General features: G+C 47.5%; 1 protein-coding gene across 1 annotated transcript; it reads left to right on the top strand.

Annotated features, from left to right (window-relative positions):
- Positions 1-5,276: 5,276 nt before the first annotated feature.
- Positions 5,277-18,813, top strand: oprm1 (opioid receptor, mu 1). Its single transcript, XM_055639114.1, has 3 exons — positions 5,277-5,977; positions 13,256-13,608; positions 17,421-18,813. The coding sequence occupies exons 1-3, from the start codon at positions 5,709-5,711 to the stop codon at positions 17,945-17,947; spliced, it is 1,149 nt and encodes a 382-aa protein (XP_055495089.1). The 5' UTR covers positions 5,277-5,708; the 3' UTR covers positions 17,948-18,813.
- Positions 18,814-20,416: the final 1,603 nt, after the last annotated feature.

Genomic DNA, 20,416 nt, shown 5'->3' with positions numbered 1-20,416 from the left:
TTAAAATTAGATGCATTAGTGAGGGAGTGAGCCGCACTGTGAGAAGGACCAATTTCCATTGTGCTATTGGCATTAAAGTTTGTCTTCTCTCTCAGGGAGTCATACAAAATTTCAGGACGTCTCCTTCAATGGCGATTCACCAGGGGAGTTCTCCCTGCTGCCTCGGCCAAGGTGAGTGATGATCTCTTCTTGAATGAGTTTGAATCATAGAGGCATACAGCATGGAAACAGACCCTTGGGCTCGTGATGACCAAGATGCCCCATCTACACTAGTCCTACCAATCCATGTTTGGCCCATATCCCTGGAAGGTGGTGACTTGTGGCAAAGGTCAGGTTGGATTTCAAGTAGGTCACTGAAAATCAGGAAACTTTAAATGCTTGAAATCTGAGATAAAACTGATAGCCACTGTTGAGGATCTAGAGTAATGGAGGGTGGGTAATGTTGTGCCCAAAGATCTTATAGCGCTATAAGATCTTTGGTTGTGTCTCTATTTAAGAAAATTTGCAAGGTAAAGCCTGGAAACTACAGACTTGTGGGGCAAACACCAGTGATGGGTAAGTTTTTGGAGGGGATTTTGAGAGACTGGATCCACGTGCATTTGGAAAGGCAAGGATGATAGAGATGTTCTCAAGCAGGGATTGAGTTTTTTGGAGAGATGACCAAAAATTTGACGAGGGAAATGCAGGAACCTTTGTTTAACAGAGGTACCACATGGTTAGTCTGGAAGATTAGATCATGTGAGGTCCAGGCAGGTCAATTGAAACAAAATTGGCAAGAAGATATGGTACAGGAGATCTGAAATGAGTTGTTTGTCACAGAAATCAGTGCTGGTTCCACTGTTGTCTTATGTGAATAATTTAACTTACGTGAATAATTTGGATGTGAATGTAGGTAGCATGGTTAGTACTTTTACAGATGACACTAAAATTGATGGTTACAAGATTACAACTGGATTTTGATCAACTGTGCCAAAGGGCAAAGGAATGGCAGAGGAAGTTTAATTCAGAGAAATTCAGGCCATTGCATTTTGGTAAGTCGAACCAGGACAGAACTTGCACAATAAATAGTAGGGCCCGAAGGAGTATTGCAGAACAAAGCAACCTAGGGGTACAGATACATAGTTCCAAAAGTGGCAATGCTGGTAGATAGGGTGGTGAAAAATACACCTGGCACTCGTGTCTTCATCAATCACTGTATTGAGTTCAGGATTTGGGACGTCATGTGACAGCTGTACATGGAGTTGATTGTAAAGGTCACCATTGGAGTTCTGGTTGGCCTATTGGAAACAGGCCAGTAAACTGGAAAAGGTGCAAAAAAGATTAACGAGGATGATAATGGGACTAGAAGATTTGAGGCTGGATAGGCTGGGTCTTTTTTCCATCTGGACCATAGGAGGTTGAGATATATAAAATCATGGGTGGCATAGATAAAGTGAATATCCAGACTTTTCATCAGGATAAGGGAGAGTAAAACTTGAGCAAAGGTTTAAGGTGAGAAGGGGAGGATTTAAAAGGGTGGTGTGTACATGTATCACGATCAGAGGAACTAGAGTACCAAAGGAATCAGTAGAGGCACATGCATTTTTGACATTCAAAATATACTTGCACAGGTAAATGGATAGGAAAGGATTGGAGGGATATGGTCCAGGCACAGGCAAGTGGGATGAGAGTTAGCCAATTTGGTTAGCTTGGATAATTTGTGCCAAAAGGCCCGTTTCCAAGCATAGCTTTGACTCCGATGAACAGTGGACATAAGAAATACTCAGCAGGTCAAGTAGCACCTGTGGAGAGAGAAACAGAATGATCTTTCAGGTCAAAGATCTTTCATCAGAACAGGGAAAGAGAGAAAATGGGTTAATTTATAGAGAGAGATTGAGAGGGATGAACACCTATCCTGCGGGATAGACTGTGCATTCATTTTATCTATGCCCCTCATGATTTTCTATACCTCCTCAACCTCTTGTGCTCTAGGGGTTAAAAAGACCTAGAAAAAGGCCGTTCAGCTCATCAGGTGTATATCGGCTCCCAGCAGAGCAACTTCATCTACCTCCTTCTATATGAGGAAAACAAAATATCATTGTTGGAGAGGGTGTAGAAGAGGTTGAGCAGAATGTTACCTGGGCATGCGGGTTGACTTGAAGCGAGAAGCTGCATAGGCTAGGACTTTCTAGCGAATTCACAGTCTTTTCACAGTGTAAAGAATTCTAACACTGGAGGTCATAGCTTTAAGGTAAGAGCAGAGAGATGCACGAGAGACCTCGTGGCAACTTTTTCACTCAAAGGAAAATTTGTGGCTGTCAAAGGAAGCTATAAAAGTGGAAACATTCAAGCTTTAAAATACATTTGGGCAGATGCGGGTAGGAAGGGTTCAGAAGAATATGTCAGATAAATCAATTTTACTTAATTTTAGATTGTTAGAGAAATCAATCACAGATTCGGATTAATGGAGAGTGAGACTTTATTACGGAGAAACTGCCCCGGGAGACAGTTCCTCAAGAGTACAGACAGCACGGGTTTATATACTGCCGAACAAACAAGTGTATGTGCAGACTAGCCCAGGCCTGAGTTCCTTAATCAGCTTAGTCGAGGAGTTGTGAATTGATTAAAACTGCCAAAATGACATCACTCAGACCCATACTTAGGCAGTGTTGGTTTTGCAGATGGCAGACAACATCACGCACAAATAAATACATCTGTACACAATGCTCAATCATTTGGCCAAGGCTTTCCTAAATTCTCTCACAATAGGCTAAATGCAGGCAAATGGGACTAGCCCAGAATGCCAACTTGATCAGCATGGACAAGAAGGGCCAAAGAACCTGTTTCCATTCTGTATAGCTCTCTATGTCTAAAATACAAAAATAATGAAGATCTAAAGAAGAAAACTGCTGATGTTGGAAATCTGAAATAAAACAGAACATTTTAAAACTCTGCTCATCTCCACACGGGTACTGTCTGGCCTGCTAGAAACATTCAGCAGGCCAGGCAGCATCTGTGTGGAGACAAACAGAATTAATGTTTCACCTCATATTTTGCTTGGGCAGCTTACAACCCAACGGTATGAATGTTGATTTCTCTAATTTCAAGTAACCCTTGCATTGCCTCCCTCTGCATCCCTCCCCCAGCCTGGTCATTCTGCCAGTTTCATTGTCCGTGTACCTTCGTTATCACCTCCTCCACAGCCAACAATGGATCATTGTGGACTCCTTGACTATCGGTGCCGGCTTGGAATTGTCCTGTATCTATTCACCCCTAGTTTCACTCTCCACCTACTCTCAATGTGAAGAAGGATCTAGACCCGAAACATCACCTATTCCTTTTGACCCGCAGTTACTCCAGCATTTTGTGTCTATTTTCAGGATGAAGACTCCTCATCCGAACCTTCATCTTCAACTGGAAAGGTTCATTCTGTTTCTCTTTCCACAGATGCTGCCTGGCCTGCTGGGCGTTTCCAGCTTTTACGGTGTTGATTTGGTAGAATTTGAACCGAAAGAAGGTGGACAAATCATAGCTTGGGCTCCAAACAACTGATATTGATTCAAGATACTGGTTCACTAAGGATAAATGGGAACCGTGGATAACAACAGGATGCACACAATTTCCACTTACTTTTCACTAATAAAGAGCTGCAGGTAACAGTGGTTAGATTGCTAAACTGGATTCTGCATCACGTGCGTGACACATACTCAGAACAGCTGAGGATCTTAAATTCAAGTAATAAAATAAATCTGGTTTATAAAACCAGTTTTAGTGCTAGGAACCAGAACACTGTAGGTGGTTGTAATAAAGTCAATCTAGTTCAATAATATATTTGAGATAAGGAAATATGTTGGCCTTGCAAAGTCTGCCCTACATGTGACCGCCAGCCCACCATTGTGATTACTATTATCCGCCCACCACAGCAGCCTAATAAGATATTAATTAGCCAATTCAGCAGACAATTAGTAGTGGACAATAACATTGGATATGCCTGCGATGTTCATATCCTGTGAATGGGTTTCTGAAGAAAGGGCACGGAAGGGGGATTTCCGTGGGTCTTTTGGAACATATCAAGGCATTTACAAGGTTCTCAAGACTGCCAAGTGAAGTTGCATTATAATGTCATAGAATCAAAGAGTTGCGCATTACCAAAATGGCCGCTTCGGCCCAACAAATCCATGCCTACCTTTTGGTCTAACAATGCTCAACCCACTTACTGGGATTAGCTCCATATCCTTCTATGCCTTCTGTAGGAAGGAACTGCAGATGCTAGTTTAAATCGAGGATAGACAGAGGCTGCAGTAACTCAGTGTTCCTTCTACGCCTTGCTTATATATTAAGTTATGTCTCTCTTAAATGTAGTGATTGTATCAAATTCTACTAACTCCTCCTGCAGCGAGTTTCAGATACCAACCACTCTGTGTAGAAAGCATTCCCCTTAGATACCCGTTAAAACTCCTTCCTTTCACCACTTATCCTCTCTTATTTTTGATAACTCTACCTTGGGGAAAAGACTCTGACTATCTACATTATTTATCCCTCTCATATACTTCTATCAGATTGCTCCACAGCCAGCCACTCCAAGGAAAAGGCACAGTGAAAGTTTTAAGTTTGCACTGATTCAACAGTGAGGGGTCCTGAAGATTGCTCCACTAGTACAGCTCAGGAATGCAGGTAGATGCTTTGACATTGTTGTTGCTACTCTGAGTGACATACAATGAACTGGTGATCAGTTTAAAGAACAAGGCAGTGCCATCAGCCCAGTGCACCAGCTCAGTGCATCAGCCCGATGCACCAGTCCAGTGCACTAACTTACTGCATCACCCCAGTGCCACCAGCTATACTGCACCAGCCCATTACACCATTCCAGTGTATCAGTCCAGTATTCCGGCCCAGTACACCAACCTACTGGACCAGCCCCTGCCACAAACGACCCAAAACATCACCAGTCTTTCGCTCCATAGTGCACACCCACCCGCTGAGTTTTTCCCCATTTTGAATCACTCACCAGATGCATCCGCCCAATGCACCAGCCCAGTGAATTCACCCAGTTCACCAGCCCAGTGCATCAGCCCAGATCACGAAGTGCACCAGCCTAGTTCAACAAACCCACTGCACCAGCCATGTGTCCCCCCCAGAGAATCTGTCCAGTGATACCCGCCTAATGCATCCGCCCTGGACATCCGCCCCTTTGAGCACCAGGCCAGTTCACAAGCCCAGTGTATCAACGAAGTGCACCAGCCTAGTTCAACTGTCCCAAGCATGTGTCCAGAGCATCTGTCAAGTGATACCCGCCTAGCGCTGTCCGCCCTGGACTATCCGCTCCCTTTCAGCACCGTGGCCAGCTCCGCTCTCCCAACCACCGTCTCTGCCCCTTTTGCTCTGGCCAGATGCTGGCTCCTCCTCTCCCATCATACGGTGAGGGTGGGAGAAAAGTTGCCGAGGAAAGGGGGGGGGGATCTGACGTCACGCCCTCCAATATAACAGCGAGCGGCATGCAGCGAGCGCGGAACGTGAGCTTGCCCAGGATGGAGTGGCGGCTGTTGTTATGTCCGTGTCCTGCCCGGCTCCCTATCCCCGTGGCTCGCCGCCCCGCTAGCCGCTCGCCCACAGTTTAAGGGGTTGTAGGGGAGAGACTGCTGCCAGCAGCACCCCATTTTCCCGACAAGCCGCGCACCCACACACCTGCTACTGCCGTCGCCAGCAAGCGTGCTTGGGAGGAATTTGCAATGGATCTTGTCCTGCAAACCTGCCTGGGGCTGGCTGCCAACACCTCCCCCTTGTGCCAGGGCGCGGTGCCCACCGATAACTTCAGCCTGGCCAACTCCTCCGCCCCGTGCGTGGAGGGGGTGTCGGCTCGGTGCAACCACACAGACAACAGCCCCCTGAACAAGGGTCCCTCCTCAATCATCAGCTCTATCATTATCACGGCTCTCTACTCCGTCGTGTGCGTGCTGGGGCTGGTCGGCAATGTTCTCGTCATGTTTGTCATCGTCAGGTAAGATACCAGCCAACCTGCCTCCCACATCCAATTCCAAATCCCCACGCCCCCACTCCCCGGATTCGCCCTTTAATAACTTTATTGCACAATGCTCTCGTTTGCAGAATGTGCAGTTTTCTCTCCGCCTGCCGTTGCTCGGACATCCAGTTTGACCAGAGTATTTATTTCATGCGAAGTGTGAAATGCAAGCGTAATCTCCATACTGCTCCCCTACATCCGCTGACCGATTGTTAAACGGATTGCTCTCCGTGTTCAATGCGCCGCCGGGGGCCACCGAGCGGGGATTGTTCGCCTCCCGTATTGGGCGCTGAAGCACCGCCATCTAGCCGTCCAATGCGGGGCTGCAGTGCCAGAAATGACTCCAAACTCTTGGGGCACCGATCACGGTGCATCTTTATTGTTCTCCAAACTTTTGAGGTCTTGTTGACTCACGCCCCGGTCTCTCGTTCAATGTCCCGAGCGACCTCTTTACTCTAGACACTAAACAAAAGATACAATGTGCTGGAGTAACTCGGTGAGTCAGGCAGCATTTCTGGAGAACATGGATGGGACCCGTAACGTTGCCTATCCCACTTATCCAGAGATGCTACCTGTCCCACAGCCCTCTGAGTTACTCCAGCACTTTGTAACCTATTTTCCCTGTTGGACAACCTCCGCCGTTAATTCTTATGAAGGGGTGGGTTGCTGCCACAGGTTTGAAGAATCATAGTACAGTACTGTGTAGCACAGAAACGGACTGGTCGGCACATCACATTCATACCCATCTGCAGTATCTAGTGCTTCTCTAGATCCTTATTATTCCCTTACAACACGCTGCCAATCACCTCGTGTCCAAACAGCTCCACGCCTCGACCTGGCCGATGAATACGGTGAGGTCTGGAATTTATTTTACAGGAGAATGCAAAAGGAGCTCCACTCTCTGTCCTATTACTTTACCCTATCCTTCTATGTCCGTTCGTTTCATTATTGACTTTAAAATTGCTCTTTAGAAGCAACAACAAAATCTTAAATTTAAACATTGCCCTTGAACATGCTCCGGTGCCCGACCACCCAAGAAGGGCTCCAGAGCATTTTTCGTGGTCCCACTCCAGGCACGCCCAGACATGATGCAATTTGGAAGAAGATCAGACAACAGGCATTTGAGATCAAAATTGTCTGGTCCCCAACAGGCCCATTTCTGGAACTGTACATGGCTAACGAGGAGGTCTCCAGGCCAGTTCACCTCCTCCTTGCTGCAAAGATCAGGAGACCAGGGCATTGTAGTGCAGCCAGAACTTGAGGAGCATCCCTATTAATGGTCAAATCCGCACAGCAACCTCTTGCACTTCATGGATACATGGAACAAAAATGTGTCCAGGCTACAGAAATTACAGGAGGCTGTGAACTAGTAGTTGGTACTTCTCAGTGTAACGCTTCAAGCCCAGATCTCTATTATACAGGAGAGGATTCCTGCATAGCGACATCTTCACTGGGGCTACCAGTTGGGGAGTACTGGAGGCTACCAGGTAGGGGGCACATGATAACATAAATTAGGGCTAAAGAGAAAATAAACAGAGTGCAGGAAAAAGTGCAAGGTATACAAAGTGCAGATAAAAAAAGTGCACAGGCCACAATGAGGTTGATTGGAAGATCAGGATTTTCATCTTAAGGATATGAAAGGTCCATTCAGAAATCTAATCGCACCAGCGAAGAAGTTGTTCTTGAATCTGGTGGTTCAATGGTGGTTTATTGTCTGGTCCATACGCTCGATGTACTGGAGTGGCTCCCAATCCAAGTAAGCTTCATGCTGCTGCAACCGACGCCCCTCTCCTAGCCCGACCACCTCTGCCCCAAGGATGCCTCCTGCAGTTGACTGTGAAGGTGCAGGAAGCAATACTCCAGTCCCTCGCCTACCGGTCCACTCCTCACATCCGTCATTGCTAGCAGCTCCCTCCTTCTTGACTTTCTGGTCTTTGGAGCCGCTTGGTGACTTCCGAGCTTCCCCCTGTGGCCGCGCCTTGCTTTACAGCGATGAGACAGGCCTGCTGCCACGCATGGCCAATGAGTCCTGCCCGATCTTCCTTCATTCCTGGTGCATGCTTTCAAGCTTTTGTATCTCCTGCCCCATGGGGGATCAAAGAAGAAGGAATGACTGGGGTGTGAGTTATCCTTGAATTTGTTAGCTGCTTTCCTGAGGCAGTGTGAATTATAGATGGATTGATGGAGGGAAGTTGGTTTGCATAAGAGACTGAGCTGCATCCACAACTCTGTGATTTCTTGTAGTCTTGGAAGGAGCAAAATACATTAAATCCTGTTATCAATATCGTACAGTGGGGAGGGAGAGAAGTTGCTCATCATTCTTCACTTGCTCAGCAGGTCAATGTGAAATGCTTTGAGTTGACACCATTCAGTTGAGGCTGAGTCTTCAGAAAATATCACCAGGCAGTGGTCAGTAGCACGCAATGTACTGCAGGCTCTGCGAGAGAAGGACGTGAACGATCACGCAAAAATTCCCTGAGCAGATTTCCCAAACCATTTGAAAGGATGCCTTGTTGCCAGAACTACCAACAAGCACCAAGACCTTGTTTGCCTGGTGGTGAGAGGGACCCTCCTCATTAGGATCCTTCCTGTATGGTGGAGTCTCACTCCCAACGCACTGCCCTCAGGACAGCTGCGATGAGGAGATGGTAACCCACCTCTTTGTGAATATGTGTTTGCCAAGAAGGTAACCAAAGGATGCAAAGATCATTTCTAAGATCATCCCGAGCAACTGCATAATGTGGAATCTCTGATCTATGGGTTGTTCTGAGGAATAACCGCTGAGAGTGGAAGATCATTAACAGTGAAAGACGCTCTTTGTTCTGTACGAAACCTGTTGGTCTTCCAGTACAATGAGATGAGAAAGGTTTAGAGGGATATGGGCCAAAAGGAGGCAGGTGGGACTAGTGTAAATGGGGCATTTTGGTCGCCATCTTGGGCCAAGACTCTGTTTCCATGCAGTATGACTCCATGATGCTATCAAGTATTTACAAATCGACAAACTGCTAAAAACTGACCTATGACAAAACACCCAACACCTTAACATCTGACTGTCATACAGTGCCATCCTTAATGTTTGGGACAAAGACCCAACATTTATTGGTTTAAGAAGGAACTGCAGATGCTGGAAAATCGAAGGTACACAAAAATGCTGGAGAAACTAAGCGGGTGCAGCAGCATCTATGGAGCGAAGGAGATAGGTAACGTTTCAGGCCAAAACCCTTCTTCAGACTGATAGGGGGTGGGGAGAAAAAAGGAAAAAGGAGGAGGAGCCCGAGGGCTGAGGTGGGAAGGGGAGGAGAGAGCAAGGGTTAACAGAAGTGTGAGAATTCAATGTTCATGCCACCAAGATGCAGACTCCCCAAGCGGAATATGAGGTGCTGTTCCTCCAATTTCTGGTGTTGCTCACTCTGGCTGTGGAGGAGGCCCAGGATAGAGAGGTCGGATACGGAATGGGAGGGGGAGTTGTAGTGCTGAGCCACCGGGAGGTCAGGTTGGTTAATGCCCAACACCTCCGCTCAGTTCGCAATTCACTCTGACATAAGTTAATCTTCGTCTCATCTGTCCACAAGACCTTTTTTCCAGAACTGTGGTTCCTCTTTTATGTATTTCTTGGCAAACTGTAACCTGGCCATCCTATTTTTGCAGAGAACCAGTGGTTTGCATCTTGCAGTGTAGCCTCTGTATTTCTGTTCATGGTCTTCTGCGGATAGTGGTCATTGACAAATCCACCTGACTCCTGAAGAGTGTTTCTGATCTGTCGGATCTAGGGATTTTTCTTTATTATAGAGAATTCTTCTGTCATCAGCTGTGGAGGTCTTCCTTGGCCTGCCAGTCCCTTTGCAATTAATAAACTCACCAGTGCTCTTTTTCTAATTAATGATGTTCCAAACAGTTGATTTTAGTAAGCCTAAGGTTTGGCTGATATCTCTAAGTTTTATTCTTGTTTCTCAGTCTCATAATGACATTTGACTTTCATTGACACAACTTTGGTTCTCATGTTGATGAACAGCAATAAAAGTTTCCAAACGTGATGGAAAGACTGGAGGAAAGACTAGGTGCTGAGTGCTCTTATACCTGCATTAATGAGGTAATTAAACACACCTAAGCAATTACAAACACCTGTGAAGCCATGTCAAGTCAAGTTTATTCGTCACATACGCATACGAGATGTGCAGTGAAATGAAAAGTGGCAATACTTGCAAATTGTGCAAACAAACTACGAAACAGAATGGAACAGCATCAGAATGACATATTTGTGAGAGAAAAAAGAAACAGCAATTTAAAAAGACATCACACAACGGTAAATTGGTACAATAAGTCCCTGGTGAGATAGGAGTTTACAGTCCTAATGTCCTCTGGGAAGAAACTCCTCCTCATCCTCTCTGTTTTCATGGCATGGCAACGGAGGCATTTGCGTGACCGCAGCAGCTGGAACAGTCTGGTGCTGGGGTGGAAGGGGTTCCCCATGATCTTGTTGGCTCTGGATTTGCACCTTCTGATATACAGTTCCTGCAGGGTGGCGACTGTAGTTCTCATTGTGTGTTCGGCCGAACGCCCTACTCTCTGCATGTGTCCCAAACATTATGGTGCCCTGAAAATGGGGGGGGAAAGATAATGTATAAACTCAGCTGTAATTTCTACATGGTGAAACCAAAATGTATAAAAATACCCTTTAATAAAATCTGACAACGTGCACTTTAACCACATATGATTTTTTTTCTATTACATATCTCAAAGTGTGGAATACAGAAGCAAATAAATAAATGATGGGTCTGTGTCCCAAACATTATGGAGGGCAGTGTAAATTTCAAACAACTAAACAACAAAGCATTAGATTATTATGTCACTGATCCAGGATAGAGTCAACCCTGTGGTGCCCAACAGTTCCAAAATGCCACCATAGAACCAATGGACATCACATGCACTTTTTGAAAGGTCACCCATATAGATGTAACTCTGAAAGAGGGGCAGGCAGTTGACTGGGGCGGAACCCTTATTTGCTTGTCACAATGTCACACCCATGTATGGGCAGTGGAAGGGAGTCCCAGCCTGAAGCAACCATGTTCCAGATTCATAGTAAATTTGGGGGACGTCCCCTGCAGAGCAGCATGGCTGATGCCTGTCACCGGTAGTCACATAACTTCATGAAACAGCGACTTCATCGAAGCAAATACATCATCAGCACGCGCCACCTTTGAGGACGCTCAGCTTACAGGCATCTCTGCAGGGTCGTAAGGCCGAGAGATTCTACCTGGGTGCAAACCCACACCAGCAACTGACCGCCCTCCTCGAGGAGTCTCATCACCACTGCAGAGATTTAGTGCTTCCTGTTGCCCCAGAAGAATTTTGCCAGCTTTCTCTGGATCCTGAAACCAAGCTCAGCAGGTGGGGCTAAAGTGGCCTCCTGGTACCAGAGCAGAGGCCACCAGTTGGTTTATGACTAACACCCTGTCCTGGTAGAAAAGCACCCGAGACTTGACCAACATGCCAGCCTGGAAATAACTTTCACCTCTAGTTCCTGACAGCTTGTTGGCTGGATATTCGCAGTGAAACATCAGTAGACCCTGGTCCCTGAGGAGGTTTGTGGTGCTCCGCACAAATGCCTCATCTCTACTGGCAGGCAGTGCACTGACCATTGATCCACCAACGGTCTAGAGCACTTCCCCTGGCTGATCTTGGCACAGGAAGCCGTTGACTCAAGAGGACATGTGCCATCTCCTTGCCTGGGTGTGTGTGATGGAATGGTGTGATGAGAGCTTTGTGTCTCATTCATGGTGTTCCGGCCCTAGGCGGGGAATAGTTTTGAGGAACGGTGTAGGAGTGGGTGCCATTGATATGACCCAGCCCATGAATCTCTTAATTAAACCTTGAGGGTCCAGGGAGACACTGGAGAACAATTATTCTGAGGAAAAGAGACTCTGTGGCGGCGCTGTTGACAGCTGCGGCTCACCTGCAGTCCGTCTGTTTTTACTTCTGTTGTTGTTTTCTTTTGTCTTGTTTTAGTTAAATTTTAGTTTATTAGGTTGTGTATATGTGTGGGGGGGGGGGGGGTGAAACATGTTTTTTTGTCTCTTCCTTCGGGGGAATGCGACTCTTCTTGTCGTATCCCCCTTCTTTGCCTCCATCTGCGCTGAGGCCTAATGGCGGAGCTGGCGGCCTCCAATTGTGACCGACCTCGAGACTCCGGAGGCAAAGCCAGCCAGGACTTACCAACGCGAGGCTGGCCGAATTCGGAGCTGATGCGGCGTTCCGGTGGCAGTGGCCCGGCTTCGGGGCTGAGGCGGCGTTCCAGCGTTGGCGACCTGAATTCGTGGCTTGGCCGCGGGCCAGTGGACGACATCGTCGGGAGCTCGCAGGTCACAGGTTGGTGACCTGTTTTACCGGAGCTCCCGCAACTACAGCTGCATAAGCTGGACTGGAGGGCGGCAGCTTCGACCACCCCGGGCCACGGAGCTTGAACCGGCCTGTTCGCGGAGCTCAGTTGAGCCGCGGGACTTACCTTCCATCATCCAGGCCACAACGGAAGCCTGGATCGCCTCAGTGCAGAGGAAGAACAAGGAGGGAAGAGACAGAGACTTTAAGACTTTTGCCTCCATCACAGTGAGGAGGTGCCTGGTGAACTCACTGTGGTGGATGTTAATTTGTGTTTATTGTATGTTTTGTTATTTATTATTATATGTGTGACTGCAGGCAATGAAATTTCGTTCAGACCGAAAGGTCTGAATGACAATAAAGGAATCCAATCCAATCCAATCTAATCTTCGCTTGCGCCTGCTGTACTGATTTCCTGGATTGACCTGACCCTCTTAGACTGACATATTCCCTCCTAGACTGACCCACCAGGACTGACCCAGTCACCTTAACTGACCCATCCATCATGGACTAACCCAAAGCTGATTCACCCCCCTGGAGAGATCCATTCACTCTTGGGACTGATGGACTCTCATAAACTGACTGCCCCCTCCTGGACTTATCTGACACTCCTGGACTAACCTAACCCTCCTAGACTGACCCATTCTCTGCTGATTTTATGGATCTCTCCTACACTGACTGTTGCCTGCTGCAATGGCCAGTTCCCTGCTGGATTCATGGATCTATTCCTGAACTGACTGGTGCCTCCAGGACTGACCTGACCCTCCCGAAGTGACCTTCCATCCTCCTGAACTGAACCGTTCCCTCCTGGATTAAGCCCAGTCCCTCCTAGACGACTATTGCCTACTAGACTGACCAGTGTCTGCCTCCATTCATTTCCAGGTACACCAAAATGAAGACAGCCACCAACATCTACATCTTCAACCTGGCCCTGGCTGATGCCTTGGCCACAAGCACCCTCCCTTTCCAGAACATCAACTACCTGATGGGGTCCTGGCCCTTTGGCAAGCTGTTGTGCAAGGTTATCATGTCCATTGACTACTACAACATGTTCACCAGCATCTTCACCTTGACCACCATGAGCATGGACCGTTACATCGCCGTCTGCCACCCGGTCAAAGCCCTGGACTTCCGTACTGCGCACAACGCCAAGATCATCAACGTCTGTATCTGGATCCTGTCGTCTGCTATCGGCCTGCCCGTGATGATCATGGCCACCACAATGCTCAACCATGGTAAGTGACCTCCTAGAGGGAACCTTGGATGTGAGGCACCTTCTGGGCAAATTTGAGGTCATTGAGATATTCCTTGCCCACAAGATCTTAAGAAATAAGTAGAAGTAGGCAACTCAGCCCCTTGAACCAGTTCCGTCATCCAGTATCAGTGTCTGCTCCTGCCCCTTGTTTTTCTTTTCCATCCCTGACTCTCGTGGTGTCAATAAACCTCTCGTTCTCAGTTCCTGATGATCAAACATCTACAGTCCCCTTGTGGAGACAATGCCAGAAATTCACTGCCCTCAAAGTGATGAAGACTCTGGTACAGAAAAGATTCCCCAGGATGTTACGGGATTAGAGTGCTTGAGAAATAAGGAGACTGGATAGGCTGGGATTGTTTTCACTGCGTCGGAAGCTGAGGTGTGACCTTGTAGAGATTTATAAAACCATGAGGGGTACATACATAGTAGCGAGTCACATTTTCCCAGAGCAGGGAATATTAGACGGCATTGGTTCAGTTTCCTACCATTGCCTACCTGTATAAATGCCCCTTAAATGTTCATATCATATCTGCTTCCACCACCACTCCTGGCAACGTTTTTCCAGGCACCACTCTGTGTAAAAAATGTTTCAATATTCGGTTTTATCTTAATGCAATGCCTCTCGTAATTGGTATTTCCGCCCAAAGAAAAATGTTCTGTCTACAATATTTATGCCTCATAATTTGATATACTTTTGTTAACCAGTGAAAGACCTAGTGACGGCCTGGAGAGACTGCTGACCGGAGGGAATAGACCCCACCAGGGCTGGCATGGGCTAGCTCCTCATGTCAGCAGGACCCATCGCTAATCAGTGTTTTGGATCCACCCTCATATTGCTACGGAAGGAATCGACTATGAATATTACAACTAGCACAGTAATTGACAGAGCAGGACATAAGCTACGAAGCTGCATCTGTGGCTGGGAAAAGATAACATCAGAGAAGGGTCTCTCAAGATCCACCAGGGCAGGGAAAAGTGCCTGGGAGAACTTGGTGTGGGGCCTCGCATTGACCATTACCTTCTAAGGGGTAGGCCAAATCAGTCGAGTGAAGCCCAGTGGCAGGTTAACCACCAGTCCACAGGGTATCAGCACCCCAGGCGAAGCTCAATCAAATACTGTCCCATCAACGGACACGAGTCCAGAGTCCAACCAGCCACAGTCAGCGGTAGAGAGGAAGATGGAAGGAAAAAAGCAGCGTGGGGCAGTCACTGGTTGTGGCTGAAGAGTAAAGATGCTGTCTGGGCTGCCACGTGACTATCTAGAGGCTAACCATAAGACACACACCCAGGGCTGATCACCCTGCGGTGGGCCTGCCTCGACTGAGGGTGTCTTGTGATAAAAGGCTGAAACACCCTGTGACGTTGAGGTACACAACTGAAGATGTGTCTGATTGGTAGCAAAATCACCTAGTGGTCACACCCAAGAATACCAGGTGTCACTTGTGGTGAAGAACCTTAGGGATTGTAACATCCAGCCCTACTAATCAAAACAATATGCCTCATAATTTGATATACTTCTGTTAGGTCATCCCTTGACCTCCAATGATCCATAAAAAACAATCCAAGTTTGTCCCCAACCTCTCCTTATCTATCTATCTATCTATTAATATATAAAACTCAAATCCATCCGACCTCCGCCTGCAGTACGGATCCCTTCCTGCCTTTTGATTCGTTGACGGCTGCTCCTTCCTATCAGCTTCCAACACACTTCGAAACAAAGTTGCAAGACAGGAACACTGAACGTTTCACTGCTGCAGCAGGCAGGGGAGGTGCAATTGAGGGAGGCAGGGGAGTGCTGGAAACTTACATTTGGCAACGGCTTCAGTTCCATTGGAGGAGACGGGTGCATGGTGGAATATTGGGTTGGGGGAATCACACCATTGGGGGAGCAGACCCAACGGGTCTGCACTTGGTCTAGTTAATATATAAAACTCAAATCCATCCGTCCGCCTGCAGTACGGATCCCTTCCTGCCTTTTGATTCGTTGACGGCTGCTCCTTCCTATCAGCTTCCAACACACTTCGAAACAAAGTTGCAAGACAGGAACACTGAACTTTTCACTGCTGCAGCAGGCAGGGGAGGTACAATTGAGGGAGGCGCAATTGAGGGAGGCAGGGGAGTGCTGGAAACTTACATTTGGCAACGGCTTCAGTTCCATTGGAGGAGACGGGTGCATGGTGGAATATTGGGTTGGGGGAATCACACCATTGGGGGAGCAGACCCAACGGGTCTGCACTTGGTCTAGTATATCTATAAAACTGTGGGGCTATCCGTCCGCCTGCCGTCCGGATCCCTTTCTGCCTTTTGATTCGTGCCCGATACTCGCAGATGTCCAATCGGAATGGCCGATGCTCGCAGATGTCCAATCGGAACGGATCCATTTGCATGTACGGCTGCCGGCTGCATTTCTTCCTTTGATTCATTGCCACGCCCAATCCAGACGCTCAATCTCCGAGATCTTTTCCATTTCGGTAGAGATTTCGCTTTTCTTTCTAAGTATCCGCTCCTCATTACATTTCGTCGTGTTGAAGTACACATTTTTAATCAAATCCTTCTCTCCCCAACCCCACCCCCAAGTATTTCAAAAATAAACTGGCTTCTCCATTTACATGTCAGCTTCCAACACACTTCGAAACAAAGTTGCAAGACAGGAACACTCTGAACTTTTCACTGCTGCAGCAGGCAGGGTAGGTGCCATTGGATTTTCTTTTAAATCCACTGCTGAGGGAGGCAGGGCAGTGTTGGAATCTTACTTTTTAGAACGGCTTAAGTTCCATTGGAGGAGATGGGTGCATGGTGGAATATTGGGTTGGGGGATCACACCATTGGGGGAGCAGACCCAACGGGTCTGCACTTGGTCTAGTAACCAATAGAATTGAATACAACCAAAGTCTTTCATAGTTTGCAACACTTTATTCAAGCTAAATCAAACTCCTGTATTCAATGATTTGGCTTCATCTGCCTTCTGTGGACAACTCTACAGGTTCACCACTCTCTGAGTGAAGAAGTTTCTCCTGATCTCAGTACTAAATAGCCCACCCCACATCCTTAGGCTATGATCCGTGGTACTGGATTTCCCACCTTTGGGAATCTCCCTCCAGCATCTATCCAGCCGTCAGGATTTTATACGTTTTAATAAGTTTCTCTCTCATTGTTCTAAATCCTGCCACACTAGCCAAGTGAGAGATTGGATGGTCCAGATAATGGGTCTCAATCCTGGTGATCTGAGAGCCCTAGGGCTAGGGAAGGTTTTTAAGGAATCCACAACAAATGCCTTACTCCAAGCAGCATTTGTGGGCCCAGTTTTGGAACGGTGACTGTATCCCTGCAGCTCTTGCATCCCATCCATTTTCCCTTCTTGGTGGTCCAGCCCTCCAGACCTGCTCCTGACTTATGTTGCTCATCCAAGGTTTGCTCCTCATGGCTGAACCTCCTCCACTTGGAACAGGGCTTCTTTGCAAGCCAGCCATGACCCCCTTCCACCACCATCGAGTCCTTGAATTCTTCACCTCCAGATTCAACAGGAAAAATGGGTGCTCCTGGGATCAGGGAACACAGACTGTGTTGAACTGGGATGTTGTCATGTCGGAATGGATTTAATACACAGGAAGGGCTGGGATTTGGTTCCTTCCTGACAATACTCCCAGACTGGGCGGGGTCAATGGTCATTAGCAATGCTTTGTCGGATAGTTTACCAGCTTATGTGTGTGGAGTGAATATATTTGATCAACATTCTAAAAGCTTCTCTGTTCTATTCTCACATCCCTGCCCCATCCCCTTCTCTGTATTTAGGGGAGTTGGAATGCACGCTGAAATTCCCACATCCTTACTGGTACTGGGACAACCTCTTGAAGATCTGTGTCTTCATCTTTGCCTTCATCATGCCTGTCCTCATCATCACCGTTTGCTATGGGCTCATGATTCTGCGGCTGAAGAGCGTCCGGATATTGTCCGGCTCCAAGGGGAAGGACAGGAATCTCCGGCGGATCACCAGAATGGTGTTGGTGGTGGTCGTAGTCTTCATCATCTGTTGGACGCCCATCCACATCTATGTTATCCTGAGGGCTCTGGTGAAGATCCCGTCCACAGTCCTGGATATGGTGGCCTGGCACTTCTGCATTGCCCTGGGCTACACCAACAGCTGCCTCAACCCCGTGCTGTACGCCTATCTGGACGAGAACTTCAAGAGGTGCTTCCGAGAGTTTTGCCTGCCTTCTGCCTCCTCGCTGCCCTTCCAGGGTTCCAACCGGGTAAGGAGCCAGGCTCGTGAGCACCCGTCCACCCTCCACACAGCCGACAGGACTAACCAGCAGGTATGACTAGGAGTGCTTGTGGAGCCCCAGCCCGGAGATGACCTCAACTCGGAGCTCACCCAGGTCACCACAGGACTGTGACAATGCGAGGAGGGCCACTTGGCTATATATTCGCCAGGAGCAGAAAGCTCTGGCTGATGCCCCTGCCTTCAAATGCTCAGTGAGCAGAGCAAGCCAAGGAGACCCCAGATAATGCCCCATGAGATTTCCACATGCCTTTGTTGAGCTGAACACCATGGCATCTCCCACCAATGTATAGGATGGTGCACAGATGGTCGCTGGGAAGGAATAGGTGGGTCGCTGTTGGTTTCTTTCTATCAAGGCGTTTCTTTCTCTTGCTGCAGTAGGAGCTGAAGTCCCAGAATACCGGAGCGACCCCAGGGATTGGATAGGGAGTTGGCTAAATTTTCTTTAAGACAATTAAGGAGAGAATGGAACAGAATGGAGATCCTTAAAATTAAGTAATTGGAAGATCTTGGTCAATGAGAGGCCTTCTGGCCAAGCACCTAACGTTAAGTTGGATGGGCAGCTCAACGTGTTACCCCTGACCCCCAAGGTGATGGTTGGGCTGCGATCCCTGAAAAGTAGGGAAAATGGCCACTGATAGTAGAGCTAGTGTCACAAGAGTCACAAGATTTGTTTGGAGCTAAGGAACATGAGGGATGGATGAAGAAGGCAGTTCCTGATGAACGGGTTATAGTGAGACAGTATTTGACCAGTGTCCCTTCACCATGACCTGTTCCGCACTGGTGAGTTGATTTCCCAACATCGTCTGAACAGGATAACCCAAGGACTGCAGACACAAGATGAAAAGGAGAGTGGTGAGGGCATGGGAGGCCATATGGGCCAAATCCCAATGAAAACTTCTATTTATGGTGTTATTGACAGGAAACATTTCCCAAAAGATATTTGGTTCGTTGATGTTAATTGTCACTATAAATTGCCCCTAAAATGTCAGTGAGTGGTAGAATCTGAGGGAGGGGGGAGGGGGGGGGGAGGGAGGAGGGGGAAACAGGAATGTGGTTAGAACAGATTAGATGGAAAATTAATGGGGGCTCTTTGGGCTGACATTGACTTGATGGACCAAGTTACCTCCTTCTGTGTCGATATCAAATGTAAAAACTTATCAAAAATAATTTTCACCACAAAAGGAGGTATTGGGTGAAAGGCCAACAGTTGGGTGAAGGATTGACACAAAATGCTGGAGTAACTCAGCACGACAGACAGCATCTCTGGATGGAAGGAATGGGTGAAGTTTCCATTTATCTGGATGAGTCCAGCTCAACCACACTCAATATGCTCGATACCAGGCAGGACATAGCAACCCACTTGATAGGCACCCCATCCACAACCATTCACTCACTCCGCCACCGATGTACAATAGCAGCAGTTGGTTCGTTTGTTCATGTGTCAGACGACGTTCTGCATCGCTTTGCCACAGTCAGTGCCACATCTGTGCCTCTGTGGAGATCCTCCACAGTGCATGCCTCTCCGCTGCAAGCCAATAGGTGGGCCATTGTTTGTACCTCTCCACAGTTGCACTTGTCAGAGTTCGAGAGTGCCCCACTTCTTCAGGTTGAGTCCGCAATGTCCCACTCCAGTGCGGTGGCGGTTTAGGGTTTTCCAGGTAGTAAAAGGCAGGTGGTGTTCTGGTGCCATCTGTTGTTTGGTTTTGGTGCCTGGTGCAGTTGGCTCTAGTTCCATGAAGCTGTTCCGACTCTTCAGGCGTTTATGGCATGTTGGTGAATGTGCAAGGGGTGCTGTGGCAGCAGTTGGTACCACACTCCAACAAGTACAGCAACTCACCTAGACTCCTTAGACAGTAACTCCTTAGACAACAACCAAATCCACCACCTCTACCTGCTGAAATAACAAGGGCAACAAAAGCATGGGAACAGTACTACATTGAAGCCCTCCAAGCCACACGCCATCCTGACATGGAAAGAAATTGTTGTTCCTTCGGCATCGCTGGATCAGAATACTGGAATTCTCTCCGTAACAGCTTTGTGGCCGTAGCCACATTTCAAGGACTAGCAGATCCAAAAGGCAGCTTACCACCACTTTCTCAACGGCAATGAGGGATGGGCAATTAAATACTGGTTCAGCCTGCGAAGCCCACATCTTTTGAATGAATATTTTTAAAAAACAGCACTTTCTGGAAAGAAAAGAAAATTAGAAAACAGAGTTGCAGAGGTTTATTGCTACCTGTGAACTGACACAGCCCTCTAGTATTGTCTTAAACTTTAATGTGAAGGGATTTGACACTATGTCCGTGAGCGGGTTAAATAGTGAGCAAGTACTTTGTGCTTTCTTTGACATTATCTGAGTCATGGAAAATAAGCAACACCTGAAGGATTATTATTCAACCATTATTAATGTGGCTTTTTGTAGAATTGTAGACTTTGTTCTTGTCTATTATTGGGCTACATTACTTTTTCCCAGTCGCAAAACCATCACGTGGGAAAGAAAGTGTCA

This window comes from Leucoraja erinacea, chromosome 8, assembly GCF_028641065.1.
Source record: "Leucoraja erinacea ecotype New England chromosome 8, Leri_hhj_1, whole genome shotgun sequence".
NCBI lineage: Eukaryota > Metazoa > Chordata > Chondrichthyes > Rajiformes > Rajidae > Leucoraja > Leucoraja erinaceus.
Note: the sequence above shows the minus strand (reverse complement) of the source record. Positions and strands in the feature narration are given on the sequence as shown.

Coding starts and splice junctions, on each gene's coding strand:
- oprm1 (XM_055639114.1), top strand. CDS start 5,709: ATGGATCTTGTCCTGCAAACCTGCCTGGGGCTGGCTGCCAACACCTCC. Junction 5,978..13,255: donor GTCATGTTTGTCATCGTCAG/GTAAGATACCAG, acceptor ATTCATTTCCAG/GTACACCAAAATGAAGACAG. Junction 13,609..17,420: donor CACCACAATGCTCAACCATG/GTAAGTGACCTC, acceptor CTCTGTATTTAG/GGGAGTTGGAATGCACGCTG.